The sequence below is a fragment of the Zea mays genome, chromosome 5, assembly GCF_902167145.1.
Source record: "Zea mays cultivar B73 chromosome 5, Zm-B73-REFERENCE-NAM-5.0, whole genome shotgun sequence".
NCBI classification, from domain to species: Eukaryota; Viridiplantae; Streptophyta; class Magnoliopsida; order Poales; family Poaceae; genus Zea; species Zea mays.
The window spans coordinates 59,086,975-59,106,995 of record NC_050100.1 but is presented as its reverse complement, the minus strand read 5'-3'; the positions used below and the strand labels follow the sequence as shown (position 1 = coordinate 59,106,995).

Here is a 20,021-nt window from a genome sequence, read left to right as displayed (position 1 = left end):
ATAGCCTTGGCCGGGCCAGTCAGGGGTTTGACGCCCTTGGCATCAATGATAATATCCTATTGTTCATCTTGGTAACTAAAGTTTGCTTGATCACTTTTTTGGTGCACAATGTTGTCAATTTAACATTAACTGTTTGTAAACTACACTACTAAAACCCATTTGGATCAACATGCCAAGTGCAGATGGGTTGTTCTTATTGAGCTTATGTGACATTAAGAAACAAAATCAAAACTGCATTGTGCAAAAGGGAAAGTTGTCGCTATTGTACCAAGAAAAACAGAGTTTATGACACAAAGAAAAGCTAGGCACTTACATGTTTCCCACACTTTCAAGTTTCATACCAGTTGATAAAATGGATCAAATTATTATATGGATACAAAACTAAACACGTGACCTACAGTTCATCAATACATTCTTCCTCCAAGATTGCCTTAGAACCTGTCTCAACCAAGAAGATTCAGCAACACCAAAGATTAGCAGCGCTTGTGCAGTACCACGATTAGTACAAATTCTAGTGCTTGTTTCGTTACTCAAACCATTCCAAATTACAAACTTTAGCTTTGTCCTAATTCAAGCTACTTTAACTTTGGCCAAGTTTCTAGAAAAATATATTGACATCTACAATTTCAAATAAATGCACTACGAACTATGAAGACACTTTTCATGGAGAACTTAATAAAGACACTACTTTAACATTGATGCATTTTTCTATAAACTTAGCCAAAGTTGGACAAGTTTGATTTAGGATGAAACTAAAGGAAATATACTTTGGACGAACTATAACTGGGAACACACTGAGTATGAGTAATAGATAGTAGATGAGCAGAAGATGCTTATGGTATGACAATCAATAGCGGATTTCCAATAATCAAATATTCTGAAGGTTAAATCTCAATGGTTGCCATAAACAGAAGATAGATATGCTCAAGTACTTTGATTTCAACATGCCCTGGCATAATTTATACAAAATTAGGCAATAACTAATTGTTTCCAAGGCTTTGAAACAATCTAAACTTGTAAAGGATAATGCTAAATCAGTAGGAGTCTCCTTCACATAATGATGAAAATTTCAATTGTGTAAAGTAAAGCATTCATCATCATGAGAAGAGACAAATGTGCCAAAACCATCAAGCAGAGGAATGGACCTGCCATACTTCAACTGTGTTCAGCAGCGCACAATGTGTGTACTGACAACAATGATTTACATCATCTGTCAAACCTTTGCAGCCTCCTACGGCGCATCTCATCAACAGGGAGTTCCACCGTGTTACCTACGGCTTGATGATGCTGTCTCCGCAAAAAAGCATGGTTATCTCGTGCAGTGCTGCACATCTCACAGATATCTGTGGAAACTGAATTATCATAGGTGCAGGTTGGGCATCTCCAAAAACCTCGAGGGCTATCTCTTGCTGATATGCGGCGCCCAACCCTGCCCCGACCTGTTACGCGGCCCTGTGAACGGGCAGACCGTAGAAGATTCTGAGCGAACCTCACTGGCCAGGTCACAACATTGGCAACGCTTGAGATCAAAAGAGTGATCGGATCTGGCCCATTGGATGCACGCTTCAGCCAAAGGTAAACCAGTCCAGCAAGTATCCCACCAAGATGGCCAAGAAAGGATGTCCCAGGAATAAAAACCTGGATGAGGATCAACTCCGCCCAGGCAGCGTATTTCGCTGGAATAACCATCCCGTGCAGATACACGAAATCGTCTGACCAGGCGTTCAGCACAACCTTCATGGCAAACAGAACACCAGAGAATCCAACGGCATGCTGATCATAGTACATGGTATCGTCACCGAGCAAGAGTAAGCCTCTGGACAGGAGCAGCGTGATACCCTGCGACAGGCCAAGCAGCACCGCGACCATGGAAGCAAACTCGGCACTACCCATTGATGTCTCGAGATGAATGCCCTTCCACAGCAGCGACGTCATGTTGTAGAAGAGGTGACTTTCACTCAAGTGGTAGAAGGGTGACAGGAAAAAGCGCGTCAAGTCGCCATACTGCAAAAATGTTCACCATAATCAGTCTTGGTGCCAGGAACTGAATACATGTGCGGTTGGGAGATTAAGTCGCGATACTGCAAGACTGTTCATCATAATCAGGCTTGGGACTTAAATTGAAAACAGAGCTATTCGTGTCCTCACTGGAACTGAAAATTCGACTTCGGGTATGAATTTGCAGGGTAAATTTCACATAAAAAATAAAAAAGAAAGGCAATCTCGTTAAATTCCGCAGCGAAAGGAAAGGAAAGGCAATTTCGTAAGCACTGGTCACGTCTGTGTTAAAAAAGGTCAGGCACCTCGATGATGAGCTGAGGGTTGAAGGAGACGCGCGCGAGCGAGGGCAGGACCCCGTCGAGCGCGCCGGGGCGGAGGTAGACGAGTGAGTTGGCGGCGAGCAGCGCGGCCGTGACGGGCGGGCGGGAGGCCCCCGCGCGGCCGTACTCGATGAGCACCTGCAGAGCCAGCAGGGGCAGCATCCCCCGCGACGCCTCCAGGCCGAAGCGGCGCCGCCGGGCGCTGCTCATGCCGGACCCCATCTCCGGAACGGCGGAACCGAAGCCGCGGCTGAACTGCCGGCTTCCTATCGCCTTGCGGGGCCGGGGCTTGCGGTTGCGGCAAGGGAAGCCGGATGGAGCATGGACCGGCGGGGACGCAATCGAAGCTTCCAAACACTCTCCCTCTGGGCTCAATGGGCCTCGGCTCAACGCCAGGCCCAGGCAGGCACTCGGTCTCCCCGCTGGACTCGGTCCGAGATACACGGGCTAAAACCACATGGGCCGTGGCCTAGAAACGGAGAAGCCGGAAGCGGAGGCGTCCGTCTGGCGTCTACGGTGAGATATTTGGAAAAATACACAAGACGTGGCTTAGCCGAAATGCCCATCGAACCGTTAATTCGTCAGAATACCCACATGAATATAAGAATATTGTTGCAATGTCCAGATGACTCTTTTAAGGCATGTTACAAGTAAAGTATTTTAAATAATATTATGGGTTTAAAATATGATGACACAACCATAATATTTTTTACACATTTAAAACCAATGGTGGATCCTGTGGTCTTGGGGCTTCAGCCCCCTGTGCCTGCATACACATTAGAGTTAGGAAGGGAGAATACAGCGAAGGAGGAAGGAGGGAGAATACAGTGTCCGGTGCGTTAAAAATTAGCACACTCAGTTTCTTTGCTCTATTTTTGAATGAGTCATTAACTTGATTTCTTTCTTGGCTTGTGTCGAACCTAATGCACCTATAATATATAATATCTATACAAACTAGTTAGTCCACGTGTTTGTGTTGGTCATCAACCACTAAAATTAATTATAAGAAATGGTTAACCCTATTTTCCTTTCACCAATTACACTTAACAAATAGATATTATAATATTGTTCAATATCTTAGTATTACCTTAAAACTCTAACAATATTTTACTTCCAAACACCCTCTTACCCTTCTCGGTTTTTTCCGTGCCTTTTCATTTCCATCGATCCTCGTATCTCTCCCGTCCACTAGCGGAGGGCGCTCATCCCGTCCTTCCTGTGGCCGGAGCACATACCTAGGGCTGGACGAAATACTCGTGGCTCGCTGGCTCGCTCGGTTCGTGGTCAGCTCGGCTCGGCTCGGATCGGCTCGTTTGAATTTTTTCACGAGCTGAGCTAACATCCTAGCTCGGTTCGTTAATGAGCCAGCTCGGTTCGTTAATGAGCCAGCTCGCGAGCTAAACGAGCTACCATATTCCAGCAAAACGAAACTATATGCATATCATTTACAAAATAATTGATGAACATGTTATATATATGTGAGGTGTTTATGGCCTATGAATTAAACTAATGATTAATGAACTATGTCTATGTGTTAATTTGGTTTATGCAAATATAATTATGGGTTAAACTGATGAGCATGTATGTGAATTGTGAATTAATGAGTGATGAATTGTGCTAATTTGGTGTTATATTGACGTGGTTTGTGAAACTATGAGTATAATTATTATTTTCTATTGTTAAATTAGTTTGAAATTAACTAAAAAATAATTATTATGTACATTTTATTTTTTTCTGCTCTGGCTCGCGAGCTAAACGAGCCAGCTCGAGCTCGTAAACGAGCCGAGCCGAGCTGACTCTGTGGCTCGTTACCTTAACGAGCCGAGCCGAGCTGGCTCGTTAGCTTAACGAGCCAGCTCGAACTCGGACGAGCCGAGCCGAGCTGGCTCGTTATCCACCCCTACACATACCGCGGCTGACGTGCATCCCTATTCCTCCCTGCATTCATGTCACCTCCACCTCCAGATAACCTGGTGTCCGAATCCTATCAAGCTAGGTTAGTAGTGTTTCGAGACGACAATGGCGTTAATCCCTGATTTTCATCCTTGTTGTTGAGCACCATATTTAGCACCTAAAAAGGCCGAACGGTCTAGCCATGTAGTCTGAATTGTTCTTGTCCCGGATGGTCCACGGGTGTCACATCCGAAATTAAGGGCAAATCCGGATGCATCTTATATGTGCGTCAGAATCGAGTTCCACACATACAATGACTCAGTGTATATAGACAAATGTCATCCTCTTTATTATAACGAGAATGTCTTATAAATAACTGATAATAAAATAAATCGAACTAAGATAATTATCTCCACTCACAGTTGACTGGGAGACGATGTCTAGATCTCATCGAACTCATCGTAATAGTCCTCCTCTGGTGGTACTTGCTCTTGACCTAGTGTGGTTATAACAAGGATGAGCTCTCATAGGTCATCGCTCAGCAAATGTGGGAAACAATGTAATGTAAGGCTAACCAAGAAAGATGGTTAAGGTTGAACATTGCTTTTAACATTGTTGGTCAAAATTTTATTAGCAATTACTAAGTATAAGTGCATATTAACCTAATAATATAATTGATCACAAATAAGTAAATACCCACAATGCAATGTATGATAGATTAAGTTTAATTCCATAATTTACTCATGTGAGAGGCCCAAGCCCCTCATGACCGTGAGCACGACTCATATACCAGTTTTACACATTACTTGCACATCTTTACCCACGAGCCGTGATCCCCCTTTTGCCCCGGGTTGCGCAGACTCTTAAACACTACTAAGGTGAGTAGGCAAGGGCTCACTACGTTGCTTTTACAAATTTCACTTGTATGAGAAAATCCGCTACGGTTTCAGGCAAAAGGAACATAGGCCTTTTTCCACGATCTGTAACCCCATCGCAGTAATTACAGCCAACACTATGTTTTCGCGATTACTCCATGCTTGCCCCTTTTAGGAAAGGATCATCTCACACTAGATTTTCTAATTAATCGGCCAAGGGCGTCACATTCCACTCTTGTGGTAGCACTGTTGTCTCGTGTTAGCGCTCCATGTTCTAATTAAACACTGTGATCTTATTATGCACAATAATAAATAATACAATAATATATCATAATAAAATATTATCATAATCCATAAATATCATTAACACAAAAACCTATAGAGTAATAGCAAACTACCCAATAATTCATTTGTATGCATGGTGTAGGGTAAACAAAACTAGATAACCTATTAGGTATCATCATGTTAACCTAACTATGTTATGGTGATTAACAGAATCATGATCATTATTAGGTCAAAGAATGTGATTAATGACACAACTTGCCTTCTGTGAGCTCCTGCTCAGAATCTTCAACATGCTGAACTTCAGGTTCTTCGGTCATATGCTCGCCTAATCACAACAATATAAACATAAATTAATGAAAGTCGCCTAGAGGGGGTGTAAATAGGCAAATCTGAAATTTATAAACTTTAAGCACAACTACAAGCCGGGATTAGTGTTAGAAATAAAGTCGAGTCCGAAAGAGAGGGCGAAAACAAATCACAAGCAAATAAAGCAGATGACACGGTGATTTGTTTTACCGAGGTTCGGTTCTTGCAAACCTACTCCCCGTTGAGGTGGTCACAAAGACCGGGTCTCTTTCAACCCTTTCCCTCACTCAAACGATCACTTAGACCGAGTGAGCTTTTCTTCCTTGATTTCCTGGGTCACTTAGACCTCGCAAGGACCACCACACAATTGGTGTCTCTTGCTTCGCTTATAAGGCTTTGAGATTAAGAATGAGAGAAAGAAGAAAGCCAATCAAGCAACAAGAGCAACAAAAGAACACAAGTTGATCTTCTCACAAGTCCTAAAAACTAGAGTTGAATTGTGGACTTTGATTCGATCGGAGGCTTTGATTTGTGTCTTGGAGTGTTGTGTATTGCTCTTGTATTGAATAAGGAGTAGTGAATGCTTGGATGCCTTGAAGTGTGGTGGTTAGGGGTATTTATAGCCCCAACCACCAAAGTGACCGTTGGGGAAGGCTGCTGTCAACGGGCGCACCGGATAGTCCGGTGCGCCACCGGACACTGTCCAGTGCGCCAGCCACGTCACCCAACCGTTAGGGTTCGATCGTTGGAGCTCTGACAAGTGGGGCCACCGGACAGTCCGGTGGTGCACCGGACAGTCCCTGTTCACTGTCCGGTGCGCCTTCTGGTGCCTGCTCAGACTTCTGCGCGCGCTGTCCGTGCACTGTAGCTTCACTGTTCACTTTTGCAGACGACCGTTGGCGCTGTAGTCGTTACTCTGCATGGCACACCGGACAGTTCGGTGCTACACCGGACAGTCCGGTGAATTATAGCGGAGAACCTTTTCCAGAAACCCGAAGCTGAGGAGTTCGGAGTGATTTTCCCTGGTGCACCGGAAACTGTCTGGTGGTGCACCGGAAACTGTCTGGTGGTGCACCGGACACTGTCCGGTGGCACACCGGACAGTCCGGTACGCCAGACCAGGGCAGCCTTCGGTTGGTTTTGCTTCTTTTATTTGAACCCTTTCTTGGACTTTTTATTGGTTTGTGTTGAACCTTTGGCACCTGTAGAGCTTATAATCTAGAGCAAACTAGTTAGTCCAATTATTTGTGTTGGGCAATTCAACCACCAAAATCATTTAGGAAAAGGTTTGAGCCTATTTCCCTTTCAATTAACATCATATCAAACATGATAACAAATCACATAATATTATTTTACAAGTCGAGACAAAACTGTAGGTTCAAGAACCGCTAAAATCGGAGTTAAGATGAAGAAGATATGAGTTTTGCAAGTTTATATGCATTTTTATATTCATTTCATATGTTAAAATAGCTCTCGAGGTGTTTTGCAGTTTCTAGATTTATCTTCGTTTATTTTAATTGGATAATGGACTGGGGTTAGTTAATATGAAATCTGAGGCCTCTTTAGCAAAAGATACTTGGTCGAAGGGCAATAGATTGCTCTCGTTCATTGGATTAGTGATCTAGGGTGCAAATTAGATCTGGACCCTTGAAAGCATCTAGGCCCCTGGTTGGTTTTAGTGATTAATGACAACATAAGATTACTTATGACTAACGTGTGTTTTGTAGAACAACTGGTAAGTTAGGTCACAATGCAGGAAGTTGCGCTGCAATCGTGAAATCAATCTCTCATATGAGAACTTGAAGGGACGGCTGAAAAAGGCGAATCAAAATATGAATGTCTTTCATATCCTAAGTGTCAAAGGAGTTGTGCGACACTTGGTATAGAGTTAGTACTTCTATTTTATTTTAGCCATACTATAAAGAGGGGTTGTGTATGAGTAGTTTGACCAAGAGATAACTAGCGTAGTGTCGATTCATGTTCACACTTACAACTAGTGATAAGTGTCACTTTAGAACTCACTCACAAGTTAGAATCGAAAAAGGTTTAGAAAAACTTAAGAAAAGAAAAAGTGTTGATGTCCTAGGGGCACCGAACTGTCCTATGGTCCCCCTGGACAGTGGGTCCGAGAGCGCCCCAAAGCTAACTCTGAGTGCCGAGAACCCGAGAGCGAACAGTTCGAAACAACCAATTTTTAGTCGGGCACCGAACTAGCCGGTGTACACTGGACATGCACTATGCAGTGCCTGATGCAACTCCACAACAACAACTAGTTTTCAGAACTAGCCGTTAGGAGTGCACAGTTGGCACACCAGCGGCGCACCAGACTATCTGGTGCGCCCATGTGTAGCGAAGTTTGCAACGGCTAGTTTTTGGTGGGTGGGGTATTTATGTATAAATATCCCATGTATAAATACCCCCTCCACTAGCCATATTAAGTGTCTTGTTGCCCCAACCACCTAGAATTTATTGCTAGAACATTAAAAGTCCACAAAGCCTAGTGAGGTGATTAGCAAAATCATAATCTCATTTTAGGACCTCATTAGTGCGCATGAGAGCCACCTAAAGCACACACCGCATGCATTAGTCTTCTCTTGGTCAAGTGAAAGTTTATGGCTTATTACTCTTGGTGACGGTATCACCTAGACGACTCAGTGGCGATTGGAGCTCGGTGATCACCTCAGAGTATTTGTTGGTGACCCGACTCGATGGTTGTGTGCGGTCGTGAGGGATCCACCGCGCCGGAGAGGCAAAGGATTATCTCATAGTGAGCACTTGGTTCTTGCGAGGACCAACGGGGAGCGATACCCTTGCACGGGTGCTCCAACGAGGACTAGTGGAGAGTGTCGACTCTTCGATACATCGAGAAAAATTGGACGAGTCTTCTTGTCCCTACTTTACTTTCCGCATTTACTTTGAGCATTGTACTTTTTGTATTTTCTTTACTAGTATTTTCCATAATGACTTAGGGTTGTTCTCTATTTTATAGCTTTTACTTCTAGCTAGTAGATTGGGTGAAGTCCAAATATGGTCGAACCCACAAAGAGGAGGAGCAAAGGCAAAGCACTCACAAGTGTCAAGACTTGGGATGTCTCTTCAAGCAAACATGGTCCTCCAAAGACTCGTAGCCACCGCTCTTCATCACGCTCTTCACGATCATCACACAAATGCCTTATGGCAAGAGGTAAAACAAGTATCCCATCCTCTAGTGATGATAGTAATTTCTGTGCGTGTTTATCCACCTAGAAATGCGGAGTTTGTTGGAGAATGCCTAGGAACAGGTCGAGACCTCCCCTATATATATGAAGGGGTACGACATGGTTGCGCGCATCACCAATCAAACCAATCAATATATTTATCAATGCCTTTACTTTCTTGCCCTAGGAGTGGCAGTAATTAGTGTTTCCATCTTCACCTTTCTTTGACTCTACATCGTTTGGAGGTGTCTTGGATGGCATACCGACCCCAAGGCAAACCCTACGATCTCTCCTCCATGACGGGTCCCTCCGGGGGGCGAGATCTAGGTGTTGTAGGCGATTGTCGTCGTCTCTACTTGCGCGTGGACCATCTGGCCCTAGGATGGACCGTCCGACTCAACGCATAGAAGACCCACTCCTACCGTAGGGTCTCAGACCGTCCGTCCCCGTACCGGACCGTCTGCACTGCCACAGAGAGCTCGCCAGGCGGAACAAACCCTAGTGTTTGATCCGGAGCCAACACTTGTAAATTTAATTGTGCTCCCTTTTTCAATGTGGTCCAAATATAATTATATATTTCTTAGACTATAGGCGAAATGGAGGATGAGATATGGGACGAAGCAATCACACGTGAGGGAAATGGTGTGGTTGATGCCGATGCGAGTAAGTTTTATATCTCAAATCTTTTGATGCTTTGTTCGATGGATGAGAGTGACCATGTTTTTGGTTCTTTTTCTTGTTGTAGGATTAGTTTAGCACCTCACGAACAAGAGGTTCAAGAAGTTGATTGGGATGCATTACAAATTATTGAAACAAATGATGACGAAGGGAGATTACAAGTTGCTAGTGAAGAGCAATTATATGTTTTTTAGGTATGAGAGCTGAGGATGAGAGAGCACAAAAGGATAGACAAGATAATATTCAACATAGTCATTCTAGTGTTCCAAACATCAATTCAGATGTAGATGGTGCAACCATTTATGTTGATGATCATATACCAAATGAGAGGTTGATTTTGTACAACAAAGATAAACCAGAAATGAAAGTAGGTGCTTTAATCCCCTCTATGATAGAGTTCAGATTGGCTGTGAGACAATATGTCATCAACATGGAATTTGAACTAATTGTTGGAAAAATGATAAAAATTGATATGATGGGTATTATAAAGGTGAAGAAGGATGTCCTTGGCATATACATGCATGTCTAGAACAATGTGGTGGAGATATCGTCATTGTAATGTTTTTTCTCAACTAGTTTTATTTTTTCTACCATATTATTTATTGTAGATTACTAGTCATAATTCTTTTTGAGAATTTGTAGGTAATTGTGTTCAACAAATGAACACACTTGCACATCTAGCATGAGAAGAAAGAAAACAACTCCTACTAGTCCATGGGTTGCTTACAAGGCTCTTTCTATTTTGAAGAAGACTCCTAATATGGGTGTTAAGGAGTTTCAATCTAAGTTGCAGGACGATTTTAAGTGTACTATTGTTTATGACACCACTTGGAAGGGAAAAGAAAAGGCTTTGACCTAATTTAGTTGCAGCTCGTAGTGTGGATTGTCATAACTGGATGTATCCAATTGCATATGGTTTCATTGATTCTAAGACTGAAGATAACTAATTTTGGTTCATGACACAATTGAAGAAGGTTGTAGGAGATCTTCCACTACTTGATATTTGCACTGATGCTTGCAAGTGATTAGAAAATGCAATGAAATTTGTTTTCCCTACTATTGAAGAAGGTTGTAGGCATCTGAAAGGGAAATAGGGTCTGACCTTTTCCTAAATGATTTTGGTGGTTGAATTGCCCAACACAAACAATTGGACTAACTAGTTTGCTCTAGAGTATATGTTCTACATGTGCCAAAGGTTGAACTCAAAACCAATACAAAGATTAAAAAGGGTTCAAAAAGAAAGGAGCAAAGGAAACCGAAGGGCTCCCTGGTCTGGCGCATCGGACTGTCCGGTGTGCCACCGGACAGTGTCCGGTGCACCAGGGAGGATCGAACTCAAACTCTTCAGCTTCGGGTTTTCCAGGCGCAGCTCCGCTATAATTCACCGGACTGTCCGGTGTGCCACTGGACTGTCTGGTGTGCCAGCGGAGCAATGGCTATCTGCGCGCAACGGTCGACTCTGCAAAGTGAACAGTGCAATTCAGAATGTCAGAGCAGAAGTCAGAGGGGCACCGGAGTGTCCGGTGTGACACCGGACTGTCCGGTGCCACATGAGGACAAAGCCTCCAACGGTCGACCAGCTCCAAGCCCTAAGGGGAGGATGACGTGGCGGCGCACCGGACACTGTCCGGTGGCGCACCGGACTGTCCAGTGCGCCCATCGCCAGCAGACTACTCCAACGTCTACAATTTGGTTGGTGGCTATAAATACCACCCCAACCGGCCACTTCAAGGGGGGGAGCCCAAGCAACATTCCAAGTCATCTAGTTGACATATACAAGCCCTCCCAACCACCTCTATTCATTGATCCATCCTATACACAAGATTTAGACCACTACAAACCACACAAGTGCCACAAAAGAGAGAGAGCAAGCAAAAGAAAGCCTCTTGTGAGAGTTTAGCTCTAGTGCCTTGTGAGATTGATTGAGAGATAGTGTGTGCTACATCTTTGTGTTCATTTGTGTGTGGAGTTTTGACTCCCATTGAACTTTCTCCAAAGTTTTGGAGGCTTGTAAAAGCTAGCAAGAGACACCAAAGAGTGTGGTGGTCCTTGTGGGGTCTTAAGTGATCCTTGAGAAGAAGAAGAGCTCGCCGGTCTTTGGTGATCGGTGGAGAGAGGGAAAGGGTTGAAAAAGACCCGTCCTTAGTGGACTCCTCAACGGGGACTAGGCCTTCGAGGGCCGAACCTCGGTAAAACAAATCACCCGTGACTCATGTGCTTATTGCTTGTGATTTGTTCTTTCCCTTTCTAAGTTTTTCTTGCACTACTCTTTGATAATACTATTTGGTGTTGGTTTAAGTTAAATTCTCATTTAGTGAAGCAACACTTTGTAAGAAAAGAACTTGTGATATTGCTCTTCTTATCTAAGCCTTCTTGATTTGTTCTCATAGACTTATTAGTAGTATTGATTTATCAATTCCGCATCATTTGAAAGGAATACTCCTTACAATCAAAGGACTTAGTTTTTATACTCCTATAATCGTGAATCTTGTTCTAACCAGTAATCAAGGGATCTAGTTGGGGGGTAAAGTTTTAATTTTCAGGTTTCGCCTATCCACCCCCCCTCTAGGCGACTTTCAATTGGTATCAGAGCTAGGCACTTCATATTGAGTCTAACAACTCAAAGTGATGGCTCGAAGATGATCCCAAAAGAACAAGAAGACCAAGGAGAACAAGGAGGTAACTCTTGAGATATTACTTTCCGATTGTTCTAATTACGATTCATGGGCTACTAGGGTACTAAATGCTTTTAGAACCGTAGATCCACAATTAGAACAAATATTATACAAGAGTATTTTACCCCTAGTTATGATAGGAAAGATGCTTCCGACGAAGATCAAAGATGTATATGCTTAAACTATCTAGCTTATGACATCTTAAGTAATTCTCTTAGCAAAGAAGATTATCATGCCTTCATAATGAATAATAATGAATCTATTCGTGATGCGCATGATATTTGGACTAGAATTAAAACTAAATTTAATGAGTCCAAACATGATAGTTCATTTTGTGCTTCCACTTCCTTTAGTCTTTGTGATACTAACCCTTGCAAGGAAGAAGAAGAAAATGACCGATGGAGACCAAACGATGAATCCACCTCTCCAAGAGGTTTGTCTTCCCATTTCGATTCCCACATATGTTGTGTGGCTAATGAAAATGATAGAGGAAGTACAAACGAGGATGAGGAGGAAGAAAGAAGCTTCATGCAACTCTACGCTCGCCTAAGCCAAGAAGATAAGGCGGTCATGCTCAAACTTCTAGAAAGAGCCAGAGAGCAAAGCGAAGCTCGTCAAATACTAGAAAATGTTCTCTCCATGAAAATGCAATACTTTGACGAGTTGACTAAAGAACATGAGGAGCTAAAGTGCTCTCATGTTGATTTGGTCCAAAGGTATGAAACTATTTCAATTGAGCAAGATAATGCTTTACATTGTATCACTTAATTAGTAAATAGGAATGCCTTGCTTAAGGACCAAGTAGAAAAGCTAAAAGTTGAAAATCTAGCTTTTCAAGATAAATATGATGTGCTTCTATATTCTCATGAAAATCTTATGGATGATCATATCATATTAAACATTGCTCATGAGGTTGTAATAGAAAACTTAAAATCCCAACAACCTCAACCATGCACATGTATTCAAATTGAAACTATATTATCATGTGCCAATGCTTGTTGTCCGTCGACAAGCAAATCTTCCTTTGAGCTAAAATTTGCAGGAACAAAATATGACACACATCAAAAGCTCAAAGAAGAAAATGAGAGGCTAAAAATGAGCTTGACACAACTAAAAGGGAAGTGCATTGCTCAACCTTCTCAAGATAACCATGATCACATGGTGAAAAAGCTTGGGACGAGAACAACCGTAGCATGCACTAAATCCCTTGAAGAAAAGGTCAAGGACTTGAGGATTGTCAAGAGGAAGGAACAAAAGAAGAAAATCAATACATCTTCCAAAAACCTCAACCACGCCTCCATAAAAGGTAACATCCGAAGTAATAATCAAGTCACACTTCACTCTAAGAGAAGTAAGAAGTGTAGTGAATGCTTTGAAAAGGGGCACTCTATTAGGTCTTGTCCCTATATTAAAAATGACTTGATTATTAACAAGGATGATAAACTTTGTTTTAAATGCTCTAAGAAGGGACACTTGTCTAGGTCTTGTCCCCATTTGAAACAAAAAGGCATAGTATTAGAAAAGAAAATATTCACTAACCATGTAGCAGAAAGAAACAAGGAAAGAAGAAAACTTCAAGACTTGAGGATCGCCTATGCTACATATGCTGAAAGAAGGGACATCAATGCAAGGATTGTCCCATTGGTAACAATCCCACTCCTAGCTTGTTAATTAATTCTCATGTAACTAGGCAACCCAAAATTGCAACTTGTGCTAGAAAGGTAATTAGTTTACCAAGCGCTAACACAAAGGACTTTTGGGTTCCTAGATCTTTGTTGACTAACCTTGATGGACCCATCAAGAGATGGGTACCAAAATATGCTTGACAAGCTTTGCAGGAAAAAGAGATGATATGAAGCTTTGGGGTGCTTGAGAGAGTCAAGTCAATTCTTGTTAACTCAAGCTATCAAAATTCAATGATCTATATCCATGATTGACCAAAGGTTATTTTTCAAATTACTAATCTTAAACTCATATCATCTCGAGGGAAGATATTGATGTTGTAGGAAATAAAGAATTATCTTGTGCCGAAAAATCAAGACCTACAACATGGAGGAAAGCCAAAGGATGGTAATATTTATGCTTTTAAGTGCAAGTATCTTAAAATATCATTTCTTATGTGTCTTGTGTAGTCACATAGAAAAAGAAAGCACTTTAAATGTTTTTAAATTATGTCACCATTCTTTGAAGAAATTCCTCTCATATGGTAGATTGTACATTCATCATTTCTATACTATAGCAATCTACATGCTTTAAATTGTTGTAAGTACCCCATGGCATGTTTTACACTAATTATCTTATTATTGCCATGATTCTAGATATAGAGAGATATTCCAAGTTCCTAAAAGAATAAGGTGCCATGTAAGGAATTCAAATCCTTAGGACACTTATAAAAGGAAAATTCTCTCTATAACTAAAATAGTGAGACTAATGCTTTTATCTAAGTAACCCATGTAGTCTCACTAGTAGAGAATAAGTTTCTCTTTGGAAGTGCGCAATATAACTTAAAAAGAAAAATCAATCCAATGACTTATGTTGTTGTGCTTCTTATATTGGATATGATTCTTCTACATTCATCGCTCTCCATAATTGGATTAGATTTGTTCCCATTATCGTAAAGAATTAACTATGCTTGTTTCATAAGTTAAAACTAAGCATATATCATGGAATAATCTAGTTCATATTATAAAGTATCCATGCCTTAGTAATGCACTTTTCACTCCTTGTCAACAATGATTACAAAAGGGAAACTAGTGCTTGTGTTACTAATGACATGTCTCTTGAGCTTACTTATGAAAATCTACAAGAGAGTAAGTGCAAGCCGCATGCCACAAGTGTTACTCTTCACCCAAAGGAAGAAAGGTAAAAGCAAAGGTATGGGAACTCATCTTCTTAATCAAATATAGTTCCCATCAATGGTTATTCACTCTAAATTATCATATTCTACCTTTGTGAAGAATAGGTTCTTTATTGAATTTAAATTGGCTAAGATGTTCATTCAATCTCATTAATGCATGTATCCATTAGAATCTAATTCATGCCTTTGCTATATTTGTTCTCATATTGATATGCTTCTAAGTTATGATAATAAATTCAATATGAAGAAGTAAATTTCCTATGGTTGATTAAAATTGTTTAAAAGGTGCATATTCCTCCTTTCTAATAATGTGCACAAATGTTAAGGATTTTACTTCATGCCTATGTGACTTGTGGATGATGAATTGTTTATATTTCTTATCTAAAGAAATCATCCTTCATCATATCCTCCTCCCTTGTGCTATTAACATCTCTCTTAAGTATTTTCAATAAGTTTGAAAGGAAAAAGAGACAACTACAAAGGGAGGATTCTCAAATGAAAAAGGAAGACATCAAGAACAACAACACCTACTTGGATAATGAGATCTTCAAAACAATCAATGGTGTAGTTGTAAGCACTCTAAATCTTTTTCATTGAGAATACTAGGCATAAAATTGTTTATTGCAAATTTTATAAGCCTTGATCAAGATGAATGATGCTTCTCCCTATTCGTCTCTAAAGTTGAATGCATCTATTCTTTTCATTTCAATTCTTTGATGCATATCTCTAGGAGGAGCCTATTTCTATATCTTGATCATATCGAGACTATCGCTTTATCCTAGTAATCCCATATAGTCTCTTGCATGAGAATAAGTTTCTCATGATGTATGCTACTACATATCAATCCAACTTGTTAAAATAATGTCGTTCTTATCAAGGATTGTTGCTTTCATTGCTAAAGTAGCATATTTACTGGATTCTCCTACTTCAAAGCTTATCTAAAGCATATGTTGTTCTTTTGATCACATATGTTCTTTGTTTGATCATTGAATGAACACTTATGTTTCTTAGTTCCGCATATTCTATCAATCAATATCTCTTGATATGCACTAAGTTAAAAGGAGAATTCATGATACATCTATGCAATTTGTGATCCATTTGATATATGCTGATAATGACTTAGAAAAGGATCACTAGTTGTAGAACTCTCTCTTGTGCAAAATATTTCCATATATTATCTTGAGTATAGGTCTTAAGCAGCTAAGACTAAGTACAAAGCACAATGAAGAGAGCGTCTCTATGTGAAGGTACAAAAGGGTAAAACAACTTCCTTTCATTTCAAACTTGTACCTAAATCTTCCTTTTTCATACTTACTTTGCATATCTTGTATAAAAGGAAGAGAAAGCATATTCATGCATTAGCCCTGCTTCATACCTAGTTTAACTTCTCAAACATTCATTCTTGCATCTTTGTTAAAACTGGGTGAAGTAGTCTTATTGTCAAGGAGCTTAAAGCTTAACCTTGTAACGAGGATAAGCTGCCTTTGTTCCAAAGGTAAATGCTTGAGATGTTTATAACATGCTTTCATAAGTGCATAAACTGTCATGAGCATCACACTTATACTATGACACAATGCACTTCACATTCTCTATAACATAGACATGATCTCATTAACCTAATTATGTGCACTTGGCATTTAAGACCCAAAAAAGTTTGTATTCCTCTCAAAGCACATATTTAGGGGGAGCAATCTATATTATATAGAATTGTTTAAGCTTAATTGACATATCCTTTTAATCATGTCTCTTTCCTTTGGTACATTTGCATATTTCCTATCTCTATTGTGCCAAGGCTAAGACTAATATGTTTCCTTGAGCATATCATGTATTAAGTCTTAGATTGAAAGGGAAATAGAGTATTCGGCAAAGACACCGCTTCCACTCTACATCTTCGGTATTATCCTTCCTTGCCGGTATTCCGCTAGCCCTCTAATTTGGTATAATCTTCACTCGTATATTATATTACCAAAGGGGGAGATAGTAGTTACAAAGGGCTTATATTTCACTCACAAGTATTCGTTTTGGGGGATTCATGCCAAAGGGGGAGAAAGTATTAGCCCAAAGCAAAAGGACCGCACCACCACCAATTTCAAAAATGTCTTTCAAACTTGTATTAAAAGAAAAGTTGTTTTCAATTGGTATCTTATTTGTGATATAATTTCAAATTGGTATACCTTCTTCAAAATTAATATCTAAAACCCTCTTGAACTCTAAGAGGAGAATTTGATTGAGGGGGAGTTTTGTTTAGTCAAAGGAAAAGCATTTGAAATAGGGGGAGAAAATTTTAAATCTTGAAAATGCTTCTCAAAATCGTATTCATTTACCTTTGACTATTTGCAAGAAGACTTTGAAAAGAATTTCCAAAAGAGTTTGCAAAAACAAAACAAGTGGTGCAAGCGTGGTCCAAAATGTTAAAATTCAAACAATCCATGCATATCTATTGAAATAATTATATTGGTTTCAAATTCCAAGCAATCTTTGCACTTACCTTATGCAAACTAGTTCAACTCTGCAGTTATACATTTGCTTTGATTTGTGTTGGCATCAATCACCAAAAAGGGGGAGATTGAAAGGGAAATAGGGTCTGACCTTTTCCTAAATGATTTTGGTGGTTGAATTGCCCAACACAAACAATTGGACTAACTAGTTTGCTCTAGAGTATATGTTCTACAGGTGCCAAAGGTTGAACTCAAAACCAATACAAAGATTAAAAAGGGTTCAAAAAGAAAGGAGCAAAGGAAACCGAAGTGCTCCCTGGTCTGGCGCACCGGACTGTCCGACGTGCCACCGGACAGTGTCCGGTGCGCCACCAGACAGTGTCCGGTGCACCAGGGAGGATCGAACTCAAACTCTTCAGCTTCGGGTTTTCCAGGCGCAGCTTCGCTATAATTCACCGGATTGTCCGGTGTGCCACCGGACTGTCCGATGTGCCAGCGAAGCAACAGCTATCTGCGCGCAATGGTCGACTCTGCAAAGTGAACAGTGCAATTCAGAATGTCAGAGCAGAAGTCAGAGGGGCACTGGACTGTCCTGTGTGACACCGGACTGTCCGGTGTCACATGAGGACAAAGCCTCCAACGGTCGACCAGCTCCAAGCCCTAATGGGAGGATGACGTGGCAGCGCACCGGACACTGTCCGGCGGCGCACCGGACTGTCCGGTGCGCCCATCGCCAGCAGACTACTCCAACGGCTACAATTTGGTTGGTGGCTATAAATACCACCCCAACCGGCCACTTCAAGGGGGAGCCCAAGCAACATTCCAAGTCATCTAGTTAACATATACAAGCCCTCCCAACCACCTCTATTCATTGATCCATCCTATACACAAGATTTAGACCACTACAAACCACACAAGTGCCACAAAAGAGAGAGAGCAAGCAAAAGAAAGCCTCTTGTGAGAGTTTAGCTCTAGTGCCTTGTGAGATTGATTGAGAGATAGTGTGTGCTACATCTTTGTGTTCATTTGTGCGTGGAGTTTTGACTCCCATTGAACTTTCTCTAAAGTTTTGGAGGCTTGTAAAAGCTAGCAAGAGACACCAAAGAGTGTGGTGGTCCTTGCGGGGTCTTAAGTGATCCTTGAGAAGAAGAAGAGCTCGCCGGTCTTTGGTGATCGGTGGAGAGAGGGAAAGGGTTGAAAAAGACCCGTCCTTAGTGGACTCCTCAATGGGGACTAGGCTTTCGAGGGCCGAACCTCGGTAAAACAAATCACCCGTGTCTCGTGTGCTTATTGCTTGTGATTTATTCTTTCCCTTTCTAAGTTTTTCTTGCACTACTCTTTGATAATACTATTTGGTGTTGCTTTAAGTTAAATTCTCATTTAGTGAAGCAACACTTTGCAAGAAAGGAACTTGTGATATTGCTCTTCTTATCTAAGCCTTCTTGATTTGTTCTCATAGACTTATTAGTAGTATTGATTTATCAATTTCGCATCATTTGAAAGGAATACTCCTTACAATCAAAGGACTTAGTTTTTATACTCCTATAATCGTGAATCTTGTTCTAACCACTCATCAAGGGATCTAGTTGGGGGATAAAGTTTTAATTTTTAGGTTTCGCCTATCCACCCCCCCTCTAGGCGACTTTCAGCATCTTATGGACAACTATGTTAAAAGATATAAGGGGGACATATGTATCCTGCAAGAAGGTCATATAAAAAGGAAGTGTGTGAATAGCACATGTCCAAAATCCATATGTATCTTGATGTTAAGCTATATTTAGATCAGTACCACAAACTAAAGTGGATGAGAAGTGATTTTAATCTAACCATCAAGTGCGACTATGTCACCAACAATATAGCGGAGGTTTTTAACAATTGGATTAGAGACATAAATGATTTGCCTGTTTGTGAGATTGCTGACAAGCTGAGGCAAATGATCATGATTTTATGGCACAAGAGGAGATGGATTGGGCAAATGCTTGTTGGAAGGATACTACCAGTTGTCTTACATGTATTGAAGGCACAAACTAGCTGGGGACTTGGTCACTTGAGTTACCGCCAAATCCTCAAACAAAGAAGGGGGAAAGATTACAAGTCTCGCTCCAAGAGGGTGTGCTACCGGTGTGGTAAGTCTGGTCACTTTATTGCTAAATGTCCAATTTCTAGTGAAAGTGACAGGGATGAAGACAAGAAGGGGAAGAAGAAGAATAAAAAGAGGTACTACAAGAAGAAAGGCGGCGATGCGCACATGTGTCGGGAATGGGACTCCGACGAGAGCTCCACCGACTCCTCCGACGAGGACGCCGCCAACATCGCCTTCAACAAGGGACTCCTCTTCCCCAACGTCGGCCACAAATGTCTCATGGCTAAGGACGACAAAAATAAGAAGGTACACTCTAGAACCACCCCCAAATATATAACATCTAGTGATGAGGGTAGCTCTAGCGATAATAAAGATGATTTACTTGCTCTTTTTGCCAACCTTAGCATGGACCA

The 20,021-nt window shown here is 41.2% G+C and overlaps 1 protein-coding gene across 1 annotated transcript; it reads right to left on the bottom strand.

Annotated features, from left to right (window-relative positions):
- Positions 1 to 841: 841 nt before the first annotated feature.
- Positions 842 to 2,737, bottom strand: LOC103626412 (Rhomboid-like protein 14 mitochondrial). Its single transcript, XM_008646820.4, has 2 exons — positions 2,304 to 2,737; positions 842 to 2,004 (listed from the first exon to the last, which is right to left on the bottom strand). Exons 1-2 carry the CDS (start codon positions 2,541 to 2,543, stop codon positions 1,207 to 1,209), a joined length of 1,038 nt encoding a protein of 345 aa, XP_008645042.1. The 5' UTR covers positions 2,544 to 2,737; the 3' UTR covers positions 842 to 1,206.
- Positions 2,738 to 20,021: the final 17,284 nt, after the last annotated feature.